Below are 20346 nucleotides of genomic sequence, written 5' to 3'. Positions count from 1 at the left end.
TGAATAGGGAACACTTTGGTCCCCTCTCTTTATCAGCCCTTTGTGACATTGTTATTGTGTCCCAGGGACTAAGTTCTGATGCAGTGTATCCCCCCAACAATTAGTTATTTAATACAGTGGTAATGTGTTCCCTGCTCCCTCGCTGACCCGGTCAATCAGGGGAAACAATAGAAAGAAGTTTTCAGCATTTTATAGTCCTCCGCCCCCTCAAGAAAACACAATGAACACAATCTAAACATCAGGTTGAACGTGCATCTTTGTGACAGATATCCAAACCGTGGCCAAACCGGGCATCGGATTAAGGGAATTTACTGTGGAAGGAGTTGAAGTTATAATGTCCTAATTGCGGTGTAACCACAGAAACAGGTCTTTTCTCGGCCATGAAATTGGATTAAAAGTTTAAGAAACCTAAACGCACCCAGGAATGCTGAAGGACCGGGGCAGGTACCTCCCATCTGTAGTTTGAAAAGACCAAACAAAACCGTCCGTGGCCCTCTGTCTTACGATGCCTGCCTCTCACCAAAGCACGCTACACGTTCATTGGATGCAGATGGAGGCATGTTTGTGATCCACACATGGGGCCTGTTGAAGCACTGCTGGAGAAAACGTTGGTTCGGCTTTGCTGTTAAAAGAAGTCATTACGGCTCCCTGTGATCACTCCAGATCCCCCACGTCTGATTCCCTTCGTCATGGTCTAGTCCACCCTGGACGAGAGGCGGATGGAAAGTACATTGACGGCCCTTTTCAGTGACATTACTCATGCGCACATGTGGCTCAGAGCATTAGCGCTAGACCTTTCAAGAAATTAAGCCAAGTTGGCAGCAAGCACTTTGAGCTATTCGATATCTCATCAAAAAAGCTATTACCGATTGGAGCGCCAACGATGTGACTCTACATATTATTTGGTTTTTATTTTACCTTTTAGGGTATGGCCTGGACCAAAGTCAAAGATGATACACACTCTCTCATCATGAAGCCAGAAAGTACAAGCAAGTTGTGTATCTCCTTACAACTATTTAAAATTCTACAAGGAAACAAAACATGGAGATGTCTTGGATAACAGTTCAACCCATTCCCTGGGGTTCGGATTACAACAGTTTAATAGGTTCCCTTTAATGTTTCCAAAGAAGTTTTGTTATGATCAACCAAATCTGGAACTGATAATTTGCTGATTCCAGAGGCTGATATGAACTATAACAGCAAAACTGCATACCCGAAAAGCACGATTAAGGAAAACTGTTACTGCAAAGTACTGCATTTGTATACTAAAACAGAAAAATATGACCATTGTTTATGCAACGAAACATATATAGGACCCTTTCCATTTACTACACCATTTCTATACCACTGAGGACACATGGATCCACTCAAACCAAACAAAGTCAACCCCCCCTTCCAACTGTAAACAGGCACAGTCTTGTAGTATTTCTACATCTTTATGCAAATAATGTGCTGAACCACAAGAGTAAAATGATTAGTGTGCTCTAGGGGACAAGCAGATATATAGTCTGTCAATGTCTGATAACAGTCAATCACATTATTATTATGTAATGAATGAACTTAAATTGACACAATTAACTCATCATAATAAAAGGGCTCACATAATAAGGCTACACGCCCATCTAATAACATTCAGGATTGACGAAGAAAATAACTTATCTGGAAACTATTTACTTATTACTTTACGAAAAAATGACTAAAGACAGTGACACGGATATCAATCCATGACCACCGCTCATCCCAGACCTTTACTTACCTTTGTCACAACTCTTCTTCTGAAGACCCTATAATCAGGCAAGACCCCAGGGAGAGAGAGAGCGGGAGAGAGAGAGACAGAGAGACAGAGTCATTCAATCATTTCTGTTGGGAGGATGGTGTTGGTGTTGTCGGGGGACGATTGGGTCGCTGCGCACATGTACCCGGAACATCACGGACGGACGGTCCTTTTAGCCAGAACCAAAATGCCATATAATTAACATTCCTCACATGCCAGCTAACCTGAACACAAACAGGAAGATAGAAAACAGGTGTGTCAAACATAATGACCCTCAGCCCCATCCTGCTCTCTCTCTCTCTCTCTGTCTCTCTCGGATATTTTGCATGGTTCAGATCTTTCTGAGGTGTGTTGGCTCCGATGCTTTGATGTTCGCTTAACGCAGTTTGACAGGGAATGCCAGGGGGGCCGTGTCTGGTCTGTGTCACCACACTTGTTTGGATGGTTGTCACCGGAGACTCAAGGAAGGAAAAAAAAAGCATACACACACATGCTGGTATGGGTGGGGGTTATTATCTTATTGCCTGTCATAAAATGATTAATTATTACTATTGCGTAATGGCAGTTCTGAGTCTGACTTCTGACCAATTATTCGCTAGCGGCAATCATATCGTCATCAACATGTCTGTAGGTTTGAAAAAAACTCTTATCTTCAGCCATCGCCGATGGCAGTTATGGTTGCTGTGTTTCAGTTGAGACAATGACAACCTTTTGACTTTGAGCCAAACGGAAAACAAGGGCAAAGGACCGGCTCACAAAGAACTGAACGGCCAGTCCCTCGCGGAGAGCGTTTCTTTGGTCTACCTTTTGTGTACCGTCTGAAATTAAAGAGCCGTTCAAATGGTCTGTTCCACCGAGTGTTCCCTTGAGGGGGGAAACACATTGAACTGAACATTCGGAGATATACAATGGAGACGTGAAATGGAGACAGAATATCTTACGCATTAAATAGCTTCCCATGAATCGCGTCTGTGAACGATAAACATCGCCGAGTTGTTTGTGCCCTCGGTGGGAAGCCTGCATACTGGATGTGTTGTGTCGGTTCTGTCTGAAGACGGAACTTCCTCCTTCAGAGACCACACTATTCTAAGGGCCACAGATTAGAGGGTGATAGTCACACGCAATAGAATGTGTGCTGCTATAAAACACAGAAGGGTACACACGCACGCACGCACGCACGCACGCACGGTTAGTGCATACTGGGCACACATCCACACACCAATTACAGTAAAGTGAGTCGTGGGTGAGAATGACCGGTGGTACAAAGGGCCTTCTGTACGTGCGCGCGTGCATGCGTGTGCGTGCGCGTGCACGTGCGCATTTACAGGGTTAATGGGGGTGCCTCTGTTCTTGCACCCACATTGGATCTATTTTAAAACACTGGGGCTTCTCGACGGATGCAGATTGCTCCCTTTCCTTCGTACTGTAAGTGCAGGGGCGGACGGGGGCCGTGCAGTGGTTGCGTGCATGCCGCTAGATATTCGTGCGTGTGTGTGTGTGTGTGTGTGTGTGTGTGTGTGTGTGTGTGTGTGTGTGTGTGTGTGTGTGTGTGTGTGTGTGTGTGTGTGTGTGTGTGTGTGTGTGTGTGTGTGTGTGTGTGTGTGTGTGTGTGGGGGGGGGGGGGGGGTGGGTGGTGTGTGTAGCTATGAGGAAGAGGGGGAGGGGAGGTGGGGGGTGGGGAGGGAGAGAGGAGCCATAACTAGACTTGATGCATGGTTTGCCGCCGAGTCAGGGAGCATCAGAGTGCGGGTATCATTTTACCCTGTTCAGACACTGGAGGAACAAATAAATAGAAAACTGTGGGCCAAAAGGCCCCATGCTGTCAGGTCTGGCACCAACTGGGTTGACTGTTGCACATTGGAGCACCAACCCCCCACCACCACCACCACCACCAGTGCTCCTTTAATCCCACATTGGTTGTTTGTGTGATTGTGTTGAGGCCTGTTGCGCAGCTGCACCAGGGAGCCTCTGTGATGGAATGGCCCCCCCCCCAGTGCTGGTGTCCCCAGGGCCACTGGCGTCAGAGTTGTTTGTGTTTGCTGTTGCTCCCCGGGCCGGCTGGGTTGTGTCGGCCCCTTAACAATAGTGTGAGGCTACGTGTCTCTTTTGTCGCACTTTTGATAACAAAAACAAGGTAAAACATGCGCGTTTTCTGTTTTCTCTTCGACAAAATATCCCTCCATTTGTCCTCACTTTGTCTTCTTCTGCTGTATGTTTACTTGGTTGGATAGTGTTTCTGACTCCCCCTACCCACCCCACCCACCCTCCCTCTCTCCCTCACACCCTGCCCGCTCCCTCCCACCCTGCATGTTCGGTGTGTCGTGTTTACCTCGGTGTCAGAGTTGGTTTAGCGTGAGCTCAGTGGCGTGTGCTGAATGTGTGTGAGATTTCCCTCTCTATTTGTTTAACCCTATAACCCTGTCTGCCTCTTTACGGAGAGGTGGGACTGTGTGTGTGTGTGTGTGTGTGTGTGTGTGTGTGTGTGTGTGTGTGTGCGCGTTGATTGTGTGTTGACACACGTGTTTGTATGAGGTTGTGTGTGCAAGTGTGCTCTTGTGCGTGCGTGTGTGTGTGTGTGTGTGTGTGTGTGTGTGGATAAGCAGAGGAGACAAGGACGGAGTTGGAGGTGAAGCAGCTCTTAATCATGTGCAGAGCGGTTGGCCCCGCTCCACCGGGCAAGATGGCCGTCTTGAAGCGGTGCCGGTCATGTCGGGTCGTAACAGATTGGGACACCAGCCTGGCTGCCGCACTCAATCCCCTGGGTGTCTTTCATTTATTCACCTGCTGAACCACTACTTAGAGCTCAGAATCGCCTCGCCCCCGTCCGACCGGCCCAAACATAACTGTCCCCTGGCTGTCATATCTTATCAGGGTGTTCCTTCACCTCCTCTGGGGAAACACAGACAATGTGGATGCTGGGTCTGTCGGCTGGTAGATAGTCCGTCGCATGCATCAGGACAAGACACTGAAAGGGGAGGCCGTCAAGTGACTGGAGGCAAGAGAAACCCTTTCGTGCTTTTAAATTGCCGGAAGAAATAAAACGTCAAACACCGACAGGAGAGAGTTTCTTTATTTTTTTTGGCGGTGGCGTTGATCCCATATTTGGCTTGAGGTTCTGGAGCTACATTAGGCTATTTTCATTACAGGCCTAGATAATAGGGGCTGCAGGGAATTAGATGCAGCTCTGTTTTATGGGTCTATAAGCCAGTCGCTTTGGCAGGGTAGGTCTGTGGCTACCGTGGTGCTGGACCGGAGGGGGCTTTTACTTTGGAGGTTGGCGTGGTTGTGCCCCGAGAGGCCATAGTAGTGGTGGTTTTTGTTTAAGCTATTTTAGGGAATGAATGGGACCTGGGTTTATGGCTCCAGTTATCTGGGGCCACGAGCGATGACAAAAGCATCAAACGGCTGGAGTAATTGAAAAGCAGCGCTGGTTAAACGCTAACCGCCGTTGATGTCATTCTTAGGGAGGCTTCCCTCTCTCCAACTCGTGGAGAATTACATGTTTTTTTCTTTTCTCCCCGGGCGTGCACTCTCATTGACTCTCCCTGGAGTACGGAGGCTTAAGAGCAACAAATGTCTTCTCCTTGCAGAACGAGAGGGGAGCTACTCAGCGACAAAGTAGAGAGAGAGGAGACGTGCCAGAATATGATGACATTACGTCCGGGCGATGTGATTCAAACCGTTCCTTCCTTGGGAGTGATTGGTGATAATAAAAGCATGACTGACAGCCTTTTGAACCACTCATCTGCCCCTCACCCCCCACCCCCCCACCCCAACCGATCCAACTATACTGCTCCCCCGTAGCCCCCGTCCCTCCCACTCGTAGACCGACAGCTCGTTTCATGTGGATTTGGATTCTGGCGGCCATGTGGGGAAGCAGTGCCCTCTCTGGTGTGGTCTGGTACTGTCGACTTGGCCGCATTATTGCCAGGCTGTCCCCTTGTTCCCACTCATTGACATTGACACAATTACCATGATGGTTTTTGGGATATCCTTTCCCAGGAACTGAAATCCAATATGGGTCCATTTTTTTTGGACCCATAAAGTCATACAGTCGTTATATCCGAACTTCCCTGCGATACTTAATTTAATTCTTTTGGAACTTTCCACGTTCTTGGTTTTGTAACACATTAAAGGTTAGTCCGCGGGCACGCTGAAGTGAGCTAACAGTGCGAGTGTGAGCGTAGTCATGTCGATTGTACCAGCACTTCCCGCCTACAATGGCCTCCTTCTGTGTAATGCCATTATATTATTACTCATGCGGCAAGCCCGCGAGGCCGTCCCATGAGCTCCAAGCATATAATAAAGATGGAAGGAAGCTCTTTATGTCAGCCCTCGACGAGGAAGCAGCCGTCTGTAATTAGCGTCGCTTTTCAACCCTGGCGTAGCCGACACAACACATAACGCAGTTACGCATGCGCCCGGCGGGACAACGCCACGCAGAGGAACGCTCCGAAAGGGCGGTGCGTCTCGGTCGGCGTCCCCATGTTGCAGTTGAACTAACTTTTAGTATTGACTCACCCCCCCCCCTCCCCCACTGGCCCCCCCATCACCCACCCACCCGGTCTGCCTCCTCATCAACCCCTAGACCCTCACCACCACCGCTGTTTGTAGTTAGAGCCTGCCCACTTCATTCACAAATCATTAGGCAGGAGACCCCTGCAAATATAATGACAGGGCCGAGTGCGTGCCCGTGTTGTGTGTTCATAGCGTCACGTGTCCTTGCATGCATGTGTGAGTGCGTGCATGGCGTGTGTGTGTGGGTGTGTTTTTGTGTTTGTGTGTTTGCATGTGCCTGTACATGTGTGTGTGCGTGTGTGTGTTTCCCTCTTTAGTGTTGCTGGGGTGGTGCAGTATTTTGTGGCAGCAGTCCAGGGAAAGTCACCCCCTCCTCCCCCTCCTCCCCCCCCCCTCCTCCTCCTCCTCCTCCTCCTCCTCCTCCACCCCTTTTTCCCGGACTCTTTCTATTTGTAGGTCTGCGTCTGCTTTATAAGGAAAGGACTGTGTGTTTTCCCCCTTCTACTTCTGCTGGCAGTCTTTAATGCCGCGGCTCTGGTTCCCATCAGCGCCTGCAATGAGACCACAAGAAAGCCCCGACAGCACCCCCCCCCCCCCCCCCACGTGACCAGGGTGCGACCGTCTCCCCGTGACCATGAGCAGGGGGGGTTGGGGGGAGCACCCCACAAACCACAACAGCTTCTGGTGTGTGTGTGTGTGTCTGTGTGTGTGTGTATGTGTGTGTCTCTGTGTGTATGTCTGTGTGTGTGTCTGTGTGTTTTTTTGTGTGTGTGTGTGTGTGTGTGTGTGTATGTGTGTGTGTGCGTGCACGGCGCGCCTGGCTCATGACAGCAGTGCACGTGGTACGCTTTATCCACGCCGCTTGACGGATGTTGCGGGCCCCGTCCGCAGGGGCCCTCGCCTCGTCCAACTCCATCCATTCGTCTTTTTTTTTTTTTCCCACTTTTTCTATTTCTTATTTATTTATTTTTTTACGACGTCCTCCTCACTTATCTCCGAACGCCGTGCGGTTCCGCTACTTCCCCTTTTTTCCCCGCGCGAGCCAACGGTGCCTTGGAACCACATCAACCCGCCCACCACATCGCTCTCTCGCCGACCCCCCCCCCCCCCCCTCCCCCCCTCCCTCCCTCCACACACTCAAACCTCACCTCAACCCCCCCCCTTCTGCTGCTCCGGTGGCTGAAAAACGTTGCCATATTTACCATCTCGTCCTGGAAGGCTACCGCCGGGCCGCCAGCCGCAGCAGCCGGGCCAGATGACTGCCAACCCCCCCCAAGCCCCGTACGCAGACAAGAGCCGCTCCGCCCACCGAGAAGAAAGAAAACACTAACTCCCCCCCCACCCCACCACCTAACCCACACCCCCCCCCCCCCCCCCGGTTCCAACCCACCACCCACCCAACCCACCACCCTCAAACCCAACCCCACACCCTCAAAAGACGGCAGGGGACGTTCACAAAGTCGTTAAGATCTGTTTTTACATTTTTCCGTTTTTCTTTTCCGTTTTTTTTCCTTTGGAGTGTCTTCTTCAATACATTTCACCAGGCCAACAGCCGCCGCTTCAGCCCAGTGTGGCTCTGGCGAGAGTGTGTGTTTGAAGGACGTGAGCTCATTGGGGATGCAGTCCGTCGCACCGTCTGATGTAATCGGGGGCGACGGGGCCGGTCTCACCCCTGATTACTTTGGGAGGGAAAGTGAGTCGTGATCGTCTTCTCCCTCTCCCCCCCCCCCACCCCGGGGTGCGGCGTCTCCTTCACAGTCAGACGGCCGCACGCCGGAATCGGAACATGTGAATGGAACATGTCAACGGAATAGGGCCCTTAACAACACACACTTAAAAAAACCTATGAATAATGTGTCATAATAAATAAGGCCCATCAAAAAACGGCCCTGCGTGGGATCCTGTTCTTTGAGAAACTGGGAACTCGAGAACCCATTTTTCTGAATATTTTTCTAAGAAGACGTGTTTCCATGGCTATGAGTTCAACTCCATCACCCTCTGCATGCAAGCTGCGTTGGAAATCTGTTATATCCGTCTTGGTGTCTCGGGTTACTGTAAATCAAAACAAATTGGTCTATTGCCATTCAACTCACACACACACACACACACACACACACACAATAATTCACATGCAGACACATTAACACACATTCACACACACACACACACACACACACACACACCACAAACACCTGTCATGCAGCCATTTGTCAGATTTGTGTATGACAGGTCTTATATTGAACACATTCACATGCAAACACACAGAGACAATTTAAGCAGGTGACGATACCCTGCTGAAGTCTCTTTGTCGCTCGTAAGTGTCATGTTCCACTCGATCAAGACTCAGGTGGATTCATGAACAGATTGAGGCAGATTCTTTTGTGTGCCGCGGCCAAATTAATTAAAATCGAGGAGACAAGACAACGGAGAACCAATATGAGTAATATAAAGTGCATAATTACAGGCCCACCACGGCCGCTTCCTGCCGGTGATCCGCTGTCAACTGAATGATGAATCCACCCTCGAACAAAAAGGGACTGAAGCAACTTTAATTAAAAGCTACTTTTAAATGACGGCGATGACGGCGATGAGGAAATATGTGTGTGTCTGTTGGGGTAGGGCACGAAGGTGATCCGTTTGTGATTTATTGTATTTATGTATCTATTTTATTAATACATACAAGTTTACGTTACCCACTTTGATGATACATTACTTGGCCACAGGGATTCAATGTGATTAAATGATATGGAATTCTTTCATTCGATTTCCAATGAGAAGGATAAAACATTCAGTGTATAATACATTCATAATACAACTTCAGTAATGGAAGGGGATGTAGTTGAACCAATAGTTAATTGTTTTGGCCTTGTATGCGAAAAATATTTTTACAGCAGTATCCGCAGAGCACTGGACTTTCACTGTACGTGAAAACAAAAGCGTGCATTGAAAAGAATGCAGCAAATCAAATGTATTTCATTCGCTATGAACTGGAGAAGCAGTTTGGCCTGAATCCTTCCCTATCTCCACTTGTCAGAGGAAGAGAGGAGTTTAAAGAGGGATGACATGTAATGGAATGGCCCGCGCAGGGAACACAGGACAGCGGGGGACACAATAACATGACGGCAGAGGAAGATGATGATTCCGAGGAAATGTGGAAACTCTTGTCATGGTAAATCTGTCTAGCCCCTAAAGACCCCAATGGCAGTCCCATTGCAAGGAATGAGCTCATGGTGAATGGCGCCAGTAATGAAAGGGACCTGTGATTGGCCAACCGCATAGCAACAACAAGGGCCCTGAGCTACCAGCCAAAACCGGAATTACTTTTATTTAGATTTAAAGTGTTATTATCCCATTTTTCCTACGATGAAACACGTTAAAACGGCTTTTCGTAATGAGTTACCGACAGCAGTCTTCTCTTCACACGATGTCAAAAGAAATCCGTCACGTTTTTTTGATCAACAAGTCCTTGTTGAAATACATATTCTCTCCTCGGAACCCTCCCCGAGTTTCCACTGGCGCTGAGGACCGTGTGATTGGCTGTTGAAATTACAAGCACCTGCACGCTGAGTAATCACGATGACAGCAGTCTATCAAAGACCAGAAATTGATATTATTCCAGGTTGATGTAATTATGGCAGGAAGTGAGTCACGGCAGTTGGATTAGTCCTAATGGGTGTCCCCCCCGGGATGCAGATCAGTGATGGCCCCTCTGGCCCTCAACACACTCTTAAACTGTACCAGAGAGGAAAAGTCAAGTCAACTATTGTTACCCTTGGGATTTATGCTTTATCTCCCCTCTCTCTCTCGCTCGCGCTCTCGCTCTCTCTCTCTGTCTGTCCCTTGCTCTCTCTCTTCTCTCTCTCTCTCTGTCTGTCCCTTGCGCTCTCTCTCTTTTCTCTCTCTCTCTGTCTCTGGCTCTCTCTCTCTCTCTCTCTCTGTCTCTTGCTCTCTCTCGCTTGTGTTCTTTCTCTTTGTCTTTGTATTTCTCTCCACAACAGGCTAAATGTGATCATCTCGAAGGCCTATTGACTATGAACACACAACCTAACATAATACAATTGCAGCGATCCCGGGAGCAGTGAAGTCAAACCAGATTTCTATTCATTCAGCTGGTCCATTAACCGCTGCCTATTACCCGCCCGCTTAAAACCGCGCTCCGAGCGCTCCGTCCTTATCGACCTCAGGCTCTTTATCACCGACATTACGCTTGATTGTAAATCTCTTCCTCTGGCTCTCCTTGTTTCCAGAGTGCTTCACCGCCAACGGAGCCGACTACAGGGGCTTCCAGAACCAGACCAGCCTGTCTGGAGGGAAGCCCTGCCTCTACTGGAACGAGACCTTCCAGCACCCCTTCAACACCCTCAAGTACCCCAACGGGGAGGGGGGCCTGGGCCCGCACAACTTCTGCAGGTAGGGCCCTGTCTCTCCCAGACACACACACACACACACATACACACACACACACACACACACACACACACACACACACACACACACACACACACACACGCACAGACCCCACCAGACACTGACGCAGCACCACCGTTCTATCTGGGACGGGGGCTCATGGTTCGCTGGGTGACCTCCGCATAGGGAACGACCCGTGGCTGATGATTCATACACAACACAACAAATTGCTCGAACCCGCGCTGAAGGGTTGCACGGATGTGTCAGAGCCGTTCTTCGGAACGCTGACATTGATTCACGATTCCCAGCGGGGCTCGAGTACCCGAGACAAAGCCGGGGGCCGTGGTGAATAATTCAAAAGCAGGACAATAAAAAAAAAAGGCAGGCAGGAGGTCCTTGTCGCTGTGGAAAGTGTTCAGACACATTGGACCGTGGAGACATCCACTTGTGAATGTTTGATCACGGTGCCTCCACCACCACCACCACCAACACCAACAACACCACCAACACCACCAACACCACCCCTAGCCGAGCCTTTAGCCTTTGTCATCACACTGAGGCGCCCAGGCTTGGAAGAGTTTGTACAAGCGAATCTCTCCCGTTTCTTCTCCAATGGAATGTCATGGGTGAAGGGGAGGGTGGGGGCGGGGGTGGTGGTGGGGTGTGGTGTGGGGGCAGGGGGGGGGTGGTGGTGGGGACATGGTGGTGGTGAGCTCAGGCGCCGAGAAACCCCATCTATTTGTCATTCACGCTCGATGTGCGACTGTCAGCGTTTGCATGCACGGCCGTCGGAGTTTGTGTATTTGTTCTGCGCCACACTCTGCGTTCGTGACTGGGTTCAGCAGCCCCGACGGAGACTTCCAGAACGGTGGCTTGGACCAAACAGTCAAACCATAGCAGTGAGTCGGACGTCTCCTCACCCCACCCCACCCCCCCCCCCCCCCACCCCCTTAAAAAGCCTCTGAAACATTTCTCTAAGTCACGGTTGTAAACTCATAAGGAAACAATGCTTTGATGTGGCGTTTGTTCAGATTTGTTTTTTCTTGGCCCAGTTAGGAAGTCACAAAATTTATTTCAGTGAGATGTGCGCAAAAGATCAAGGGCTGCTGTAAAAAATCAAATAAAACTTGATTTGAAACGGAAAAAGGAAATTGCGACTCTTTTATTCTGTTGTTTTGATTTCGGCCATTTATTTAAAGCGTCTTTAGAGGTTAACCAAGACGGAGTTTGACTTTATAAAAATAACCAACAAACATGGCAGACTTATCATTTTTCACATCATAGACGGCTATGATTTGACCAATAAATGATTTCAATTAAATGATCAAAGCCGTAGGCTAAAAACCATTGTAACAAAAATACATATTGGTTGACCAGCAATATCCCTTTATAAGATCCTTATACCATAATGCCCACTAGGCTGTGACTGCAAACAAACAGAATGTTGCCCACAGTCTAGCCACAACAACAACCATACACGCACTTGCTTTAGTTACTGCAGTAAGTTACATATCCAGGTCAGGGTTTCCTAAGTGGAAAGTTGCCTTTGAACTCCTCTTTCATCCTTTCACCAGCCTCTAGGATGAGGACTAGAGTGAACACTCACATCCAGATGCCTTCAGAATTTGGTTTGCAAACTTTGTGTTTTTACATCTATGGGGGCATCCTCAAAATTCAAATATCTCTACGAGAAAGGGGTAGAGGGTGGTGTTGTGGTTGGGTGGAGGGAAGGTGGCTTAGTACTTTTTGTTTCATCCCACAGTCGAGTCAGATGCTGGACAGACGTTTTTACTATAGCATAGGCCTTTTATTAATTTCAACATGGATCGGATTTTCCAGGATCACCATAATGTGTTCTTTTTTAGGTGCATGTGTGTGTGTGTGTGTGTGTGTCTGTGTCTGTGTCTGTGTGCATGTGCGCTTGCATGCTTGTATGTGTGCATGTGTGTGTGCGGTGCATGTGCACATGCACTTGCATGCTTGTGTGTGCACACAACCATGTGTGTGTGCATGCATGCATGCTTGCATGTGTGTGTGTGTGAGTATGTGTGTGTTTGTGTGTGTGAATATGTGTGTGTGCTTAAGTGTGTGTGTGTGGTGGGATGTCTGTGCAGTTATTTGAGTATATGCAGAGCTTAGAAGACAGTGAAGCAGGTGCCTTTGAAGGGTTCGTTAGTCTCGGGGCAAGAGGACAAGAAGTGGGGATCGTAAACTCTTTTCCCATCCCTTCCCTCGGCGCTCTCCCCCTGGGCTGATTTAGGAGTGAGCGCTCCATGACAGTGCTTGAGAGACAGCCCTAATCGCTCCACACATTTCATCTTTATAGCCCCCTATAAAGGAGCCCCATGAACGCACTGGGCAGAGGGGAAATGTCACATTACACCGCCCCTAAACCCGCCCCTACCCCAGCATCACCAGAGGAAAGGAAAAAAAATAACAGAAAAAGGGAGGCATTGAAGGTGAACAGCTCCTGTGACCCCAGCATGACTTTGCAACCCAACCCGCAGCGCAGGGAGAACCCAGGTCTTCTTAAGTGGACATCTTTTGCACTGTTCAGGTCTTTTTACACAAGGCTCAGACTTATATTCCTTAATACGCTTGAATCCCATTCCGTCCCTTAATCCATACCTCTTTCGTTGGTGGAATGGTGTCGTGTTGCTTGTCAATGTCTTGCGCGGCTTGGCAGACAATTTCCCGACTGTTTATATTCATGTGTGCATTCATCATTCATCGCCGACTCTTCGAATGGCTTTCCACTGATGCTGCTAACAATACTGTGCGTGTGTTTATGTTGTATAAAATATATTCAGTTGCAGGGTATGTTCCCTTCCCAAATCTGTAATCTGTAGGAACCACTAAATCAACATCATCACCATAATATGGTCCTCCAGTAAAGCTGTGTTTAGAACCAACCATGCTCCTCCAGCAGAACGTTTATACGGGGAGAGAGATGAGGGATGAGAGATGAGAGAGATGCCTTGCAGATGTACTCCTCTAACGCGTCGCTTGGGGCGGTAATGCAAATCTGTTTGCGGCGAGTGATGAAAGCGCACCGTACCTCCCAGTTTAAAAACCCCCTGTTCTCCATACTTCTGTTCTGCCACAGTTTCATGTTTTATGGCTGAGCACCGCTTGGGATATTATAGAGCATAAAGAATTGAACAATTCAGGTATGTCGGAAAAACGCTTTTTGGACAGCAGCCAGCAGCCAGCAGCCAGCTGCCAGCAGCAGATGTCTGCAGCTGAAGAGACCAGATTGAAGTCTGTGAGGCATGTTGCAGAGTATCTTTGGCTCTGATCTGAGGCACTGGGCGGCTGTGACTGCGAGCGAAATGAGACAATCAGTGTAATTGTGCCAATTAAGTGTCCAAACCTCCGCTGGGATCCAGCTCTGTGTGGCAGCTCTTCATGCAAGCTATGGCACGACTGGCTGCGTCTAACGCACCGTGTGTGTGCACAATACTGCAGCATGCCCATGAGTAGATCAGCCACACATGCACGCACACACGCACGCACGCACACACACGCACACACGCACACATGCACACACACACGCACACACACACACACACACACGCACCCACACCTAAGGTCCTTTCATGCACACACACACACACACACGCACACACGCACGCACGCACGCACGCACGCATGCACAGACACACACACACACACACACACACACACACACACACACACACACACACACACACACACACACACACACACACACACACACACACACACACACACACACACACACAAACATACATACAAAGAAACTTGCTTGCACAAACACACTCACATACACAATGCACAATGACATGCAAATGCAAAACATGCAACCATATTATATGTACTTATATACATACATTATACAAACAGACAAGAAACACATGCAAATTTAAAAGTGACTCACTCGTGCAAAACACAACACTAGGCCCAAACACCCTACACACAAAACAAGTGCAAACATACACCTACCGTACCAACGTTACATGAAAGAGATGCAAATTCATACATGCAAATGGTACAAACTCACACATATGCTAGCATAATGACCCCACTGGCTGCTGAAACACAGAGCAAACCCATGTGATCAAAGGGAGGTTCACAATACAAACAGCCACACTCATGGGGCACTCCCTTGAATACAAACGCGCACACCTCCAAGACGTGATCGTTTTTCTCTTTCATGTCGGACGGTCTGTTCACCTCCGCTGCGTAGAATAGGCCAGTGGCCCGCCTTCCGGCTGTCTCTTCCGGCTGCACAATATGGAATATGCTAGTCTGCGTGTGTGCGTGCGGAGATGTGCATGTGTGTGCTTGTGTATGTGTTTGTATGTTTGTGTGTGTGTGTGTGTGTGTTTGTATCTGTATGTGCGTGCCTGCATGTGTTTGCGTGCCTGTGTTTTTGTGAGAGATTAAGCCCCGGAAAGCCTGCAACTTTGGGAGATCAGAGGGAGAGAATGAATGGAAGTGGATAATGACCCTTCTAAATGTGTGTATAATAAAGTGTGAATGCAAGGCTATCTATTTGCAGTGATGGGTCGCAGTCTATGTTTGACCCCTGCGGGGCCGATTAGTCCTGCACACAAAGCAGCACGGATCATTGGATCAGTGGCTGTCTCGTCTCCCCAGTAGGACTATTGTTCTGTGTTAGCACGCCAAATCTGAAGCTAAAGAGGCAGAGAGAAATGCAGGTAAAACGAGGCAAGGGAAAACAAGTGTGTGTGTGTGTGTGTGTGTGTGTGTGTGTGTGTGTGTGTGTGTGTGTGTGTGTGTGTGTGTGTGTGTGTGTGTGTGTGTGTGTGTGTGTGTGTGTGTGTGTGTGTGTGTGTGTGTGTGCGTACGTGAGAGTGTGTGTGTGTGTGTGTGTGTGTGTGTGTGTACACGTCGCTGTTTGTGTATACACATTTGTGTATGTGTGTATACACGTGTGTGTGTGTGTATGTGTATGTACGTAAATTTGTGTGTGTGTGTGTGTGTGTGTGCGAAAGAGTAAGAAAAGGTAAAGAATAAAAAAGAGAGAGAGAGGCTGTATGATTGGGATGATGGAAGGTGTGTAAGAACTATTGTTTACTTTTCACAGGATGTTTTTGTTGACTTTCTTCAAACTCAGTTACGGTATTTAATCTTCTGTTTAAAGAGAGCGATAAAGAGAGAGGGAGGGAGGGATAGACCAAGCGATCGTGGGAGGGACGATACTAGTCGGTGGTGGTGGAGTTTAGAGAGAGGTGGAGGGAGGGAAGAAGGGAGAGAGGGGCGAGGGTGATGGAGGAGGTTTGAAGAGAGAGAGAGAGAGAAAGAAAGCAACATGTAATCCAACTCTTAAAGGCTGATACCCATCCTTGTCTTTCTGTGCTGCAGTAACAGTAACAGCCTCAGGCCTAGCGAACAGGTGTATGCTTCCAATCAGGGGGGGGGTAAGACACAGAGCAGATCTCCAGTCGGGGTGTCGGAACCCACCGGGAGAAACCGGTTAGGGTCCTCGGAGCTTCGCAGTGGTCCGGATGGAGCCTGATTAAAAACACATGAGCAGCCTTGCGTGGTGATTTTTAGCGATGCCTGGGGCGAAACGATAATAGATTGAAACAAAATACAAGGCGGTTGTGAATACAAACTGCAACAGAGTACACTTCTCTTCTTACAAACGGATACAAAAGCTAATTCATTCTGATAAAAGATTGTAAATGAAATGCCTTTTAGCCTTTTAAGATCCAGACCGGTCCGCATCTCTGGAACAAATACAAAAAATAAACCACGGCTAAACAGCACATCTTTGTCGGTGCCTCATTCATAAAAAGAAAATACAAATAAAAAGACCGGGGGAAACCCAGCAAAGTGTTCAAGATAAGATAAGAAAAGAGAGGGAAACACCCTTCACAATCTCCACCACAAAAAGAGGAAACCCAATAGCTCATTGCTCCGGGGGTCTTTGATGATAGACGCTACAGTGAGCCGTCCAAGCGGAGACAAGCACAGGTTTCCTGCAGTCCCCGGCCGGGGAGAGGAGCAGCCCTGTCATCTGAGAAGGGCCCTTCTCTCTGTTAGGACTGTAGTTTGTGTTTTTGTAGTCTACATTACGGCTAAAAATAGTAAAGGAAATTGCTGAAAGTATCCTTTTAAGACTTTGAGTTGACTTTGAGTTGTGATTGAATTGAGGAGTGGTTAAGGAGTTTGTACATTTTTCTTTTCTTTCTCTCTTTCTTTTGATTGACATTTTTAACAATCGATTGATGATTATTACAAACACAGTCCCAACTTATTACATTCAGTAATATCTTCAACTTATTACATACAGTTCTATGTAATAAGTTGAATATCTTAACATAATGGTATAATGGTGTATCCATAAATGATGAACAGAATGAAACCAATTCACATTCACATTTTCACAGACATTTTCACACAATAAGTTTGTCAGTGTCTGGTTGAGTGGAGCTCGTCACGTGTAGACACTGTAGGAGGCCGCCTCAAGTTTCCCACCCTGGGTTTAGTAAGTGAACCTGGTGATGTTGGGTTGTGTGTGTGTGTGTGTGTGTGTGTGTGTGTGTGTGTGTGTGTTGGGATGCAGGGGTCCACATATGAGGATGGATTCAAAGCACCGTGATGAGGATCAAAGGGGAGCATGAACTCAAACAAAGACTCCCCCTCCACATCAGCCCAACAGGCCCCTCTGTCAGGGCTGTGTCTGGACCACAACAAAGGTCCCACTCAATACCAGAGCCCGGGCCCACACACACACACACACACACACACACACACACACACACACATAATCACACAATCACGCTCACACTCACACACACACACACACACACACACACACATAATCACACAATCACGCACACACTCACATGCACACAGGCACACATGCACACACACATGCACGCATGCACACATGTGCACGCACGAAGCTCAGGCATGCACATCACACACGCTCACTCACAGACACACAACCCCTTTGTGGTCGGGTTATTGGTGTGTCTCATGACTGACAGGTGTGGCCAGGCCTGTGGAGTGTCAGAGAAGAGACTATCTGGAACATCACACGCTTTTAGAATTGTGCCCAAAGGCATGCTGGGTAGGAATGATTGACAAACCGGAGATCATTTCCCGGTGAAATGTGACAGCTATGCAGCCCTTTACTGGCATTGTTTTTTTATGCACACGTCTCTCATCCTCTTGCCCCTCTTTCTTCCTTTACTCTTCCTCTTGCTTCCTTTGTTTCATTCATCCCCTCTTCCTCCATCTACTCCTTCGTCCTTCCTCCTCTTCCTCTGCTGTTTCCATGGCTACAGGAACCCGGACCGCGACGTACAGCCGTGGTGCTACATCGCCGACAACGAGGATGGGATCTACTGGAGATACTGCGACATCCCCACCTGCCAAAGTAAGAGCGGCGCCATGATTACCTCCTCCTTTATCTCCGTCAACCATAACTCCTCGCCCAATCACTCTATTTTTAGAGTCTCTCTCTCTCTCTCTCTCTCTCTCTCTCTCTCTCTCTCTCTCTCTCTCTCTCTCTTTCCCTCTCACTTTCTATCGATCTCTTTCTCTCTCGCTCTCTCCCTCTGTCACTGTCTACCACTCTCTCTAGCTCTACTTCTCCCTCTCTCCTCCACTCTCCGGCCTGGGGCCACAACCCAGGGTGTAACCATTTGGCACAGCTGTGCTCATCAGCTTGTTATGAAAAGCTTGTATAGTTGGGATGGCCTTTGCACAGCTATTATCGGCTAAAAAATGCTTCTAATTGCCTCCCGTCACACTTTCCCCTGTTGTGCCCGGGCCTGCCTTCTCTGTAATGTGAGCTGTCAATCAGTGGCTTGGAGTAAGAGAGAGAGAGGGTGAGCGAGTGAGTGAGTGGGAGGATGGGTGGGCAGGTGAGTGAGTGAATTATTAGGTAAGTGAGTGAATTAGTGAGTGAGAGTGGGTGAGTAAGTGAGTGAGTAGGTAAGTTGGTGAGGGAGTGAGTTTTTGGGTGTGTGTTTGCGTGTGTCAGTGTGTTACGGGGAATTAGTGAGTGAGTGTGTGTTTGTGTGTCAGTGTGTTACCGTGAATTAGTCAGTGTTTGTGAGTGGGTGAGTGAGTGAGTGAGTGAGTTGGTGAGCGAGTTAGTAAAAAGGTTAGTGGGGGAGGCTGGGCAGGCCAAATGAGGGATTTGATAAGTGAGCGAGTGTGTGTTTTGGTCACTGTGTCTTTAAAGTCACATTTTCACACACACACACACACATCTGTGTGTGTGTGTGTGTACGTATGTGTGTGCGGGTGCATGCACGGGCACACACATTTGCACACACCCATATATCCAATTCCAGTGTCCCTCTGTGTAGGATCATGTTATTCAGCCTGATGCTGTGCTTGTACTGGCGTCGAGTCGCCTCTGCTACTGATATACGTGAACAGCCCCACAAAGCAGCGCCCGTCTGATATCCCGTCACAGAACCGGGCTTCCGCTGCTCCTGAAAGGGAGGAGGCAGAGAAACAGCGCGCCAACCCCACAATAGCGTGTCTAGAGACGTCCCGAGGTGTGCCTGAAGCTGTCACGAGATTAGGAAGAACTCACGACTGGAGCGAAAGACAACAACAAAGTGTGCTCCCTTGACACGGCCGACTGCAGCGTGCTCTTTATGCGATTCCTGTCATGTGATTCTTTTTCCAAGAAAGTTTCTTAAAAATACCATTTATTTTTAACTTTGTGCTGCAAAATGGGCCCATCATAAAAACATTGTCGCCCGGATAGTTTCACTGACTTTGTGTTGTGTTGCGTTGTTTTCCATTTATTTATTTATTTAGCTTTTCACTATTTTACCACTGGCGAGGAGCCAGCTAAATTCTTTGCGTGTGCAAAGTACGTTTAGCTGGAATGTTACATAAAGTGAAACAAAAGGAACTTTTAACAGTCCCTCAGACGCTGCCTTTGTTCCAAACGTTTGATGTTGAGCATGTGATCCTGGAGGCTTGATTCTTTCTCTGTTGGGACTTCCGTGAGGCACTGGGAGCTTTTGAAGAGTTGCTTTCCCTCACGAAAGCCACCTCTACTGTTTCATCACTGCGCAGAAGGTACGGTTGAAAGCTGGTTGAGCTCAAGTCTCTTGTGCCCCGTTAATGTATTTCACGGGCACATCGGTCGATGTGTGTCACTACGCGCATGTACACATCTGCGTGTCTGTGTGCGTCCTCAAAACATCGCACTTCCAACTGACCTATTTCACACAAGTGTCCATTAGGGATGTCTGCGTGCCTGTATGTGCCTGTATGTGTGTGTCTTTGTGTGTGTGTGTGTGTGTGTGTGTGTGTGTGTGTGTGTGTGTGTGTGTGTGTCTGGGCCGTTCCTCCCCCCTTTCTGGGGTATAGAGTGGCCGGACAAGGCTACACCACCCCTGTCTGGAGCTGCATCCGCCTCTTATCTCGGGTGAAAATTAGGCCAATCTTTTGTACCTACTATGGGGTTTCCATGCATGGTGTTTTTGTTGTTGTTGTTGTCTACGCCCCAGTGCTGCAAAGCCTTGAAACCGCTCCTTGTTTTTCATCTGGCCAACGGCTAGAAGCATCACCCGTATCGGATGCTGCACGGAACGCACGCTTCTCTCTTTTGTTTGCTGTATGGAGGGACGCACACCCCTGATATGTTAGAAGGGGTG

General features: G+C 48.5%; 1 protein-coding gene across 1 annotated transcript in view; it reads left to right on the top strand.

Moving 5' to 3' along the window:
* Positions 1-20346, top strand: part of kremen1 (kringle containing transmembrane protein 1) — a gene marked incomplete at its 3' end in the record, with an annotated part of 39930 nt that overhangs the window by 8350 nt on the left and 11234 nt on the right. Inside the window, exons 2-3 of the mRNA XM_084468804.1 lie at positions 10540-10702; positions 18004-18095. Of these exons, the coding sequence (XP_084324930.1) occupies positions 10540-10702; positions 18004-18095 (255 nt within the window). The remainder of the gene's footprint in view (positions 1-10539; positions 10703-18003; positions 18096-20346) is intronic.

This window comes from Micromesistius poutassou (assembly GCF_964030765.1).
Source record: "Micromesistius poutassou genome assembly, chromosome: 5".
In the NCBI taxonomy this organism is placed as follows: Eukaryota; Metazoa; Chordata; class Actinopteri; order Gadiformes; family Gadidae; genus Micromesistius; species Micromesistius poutassou.
This window is presented reverse-complemented; position numbering and strand designations above follow the sequence as displayed.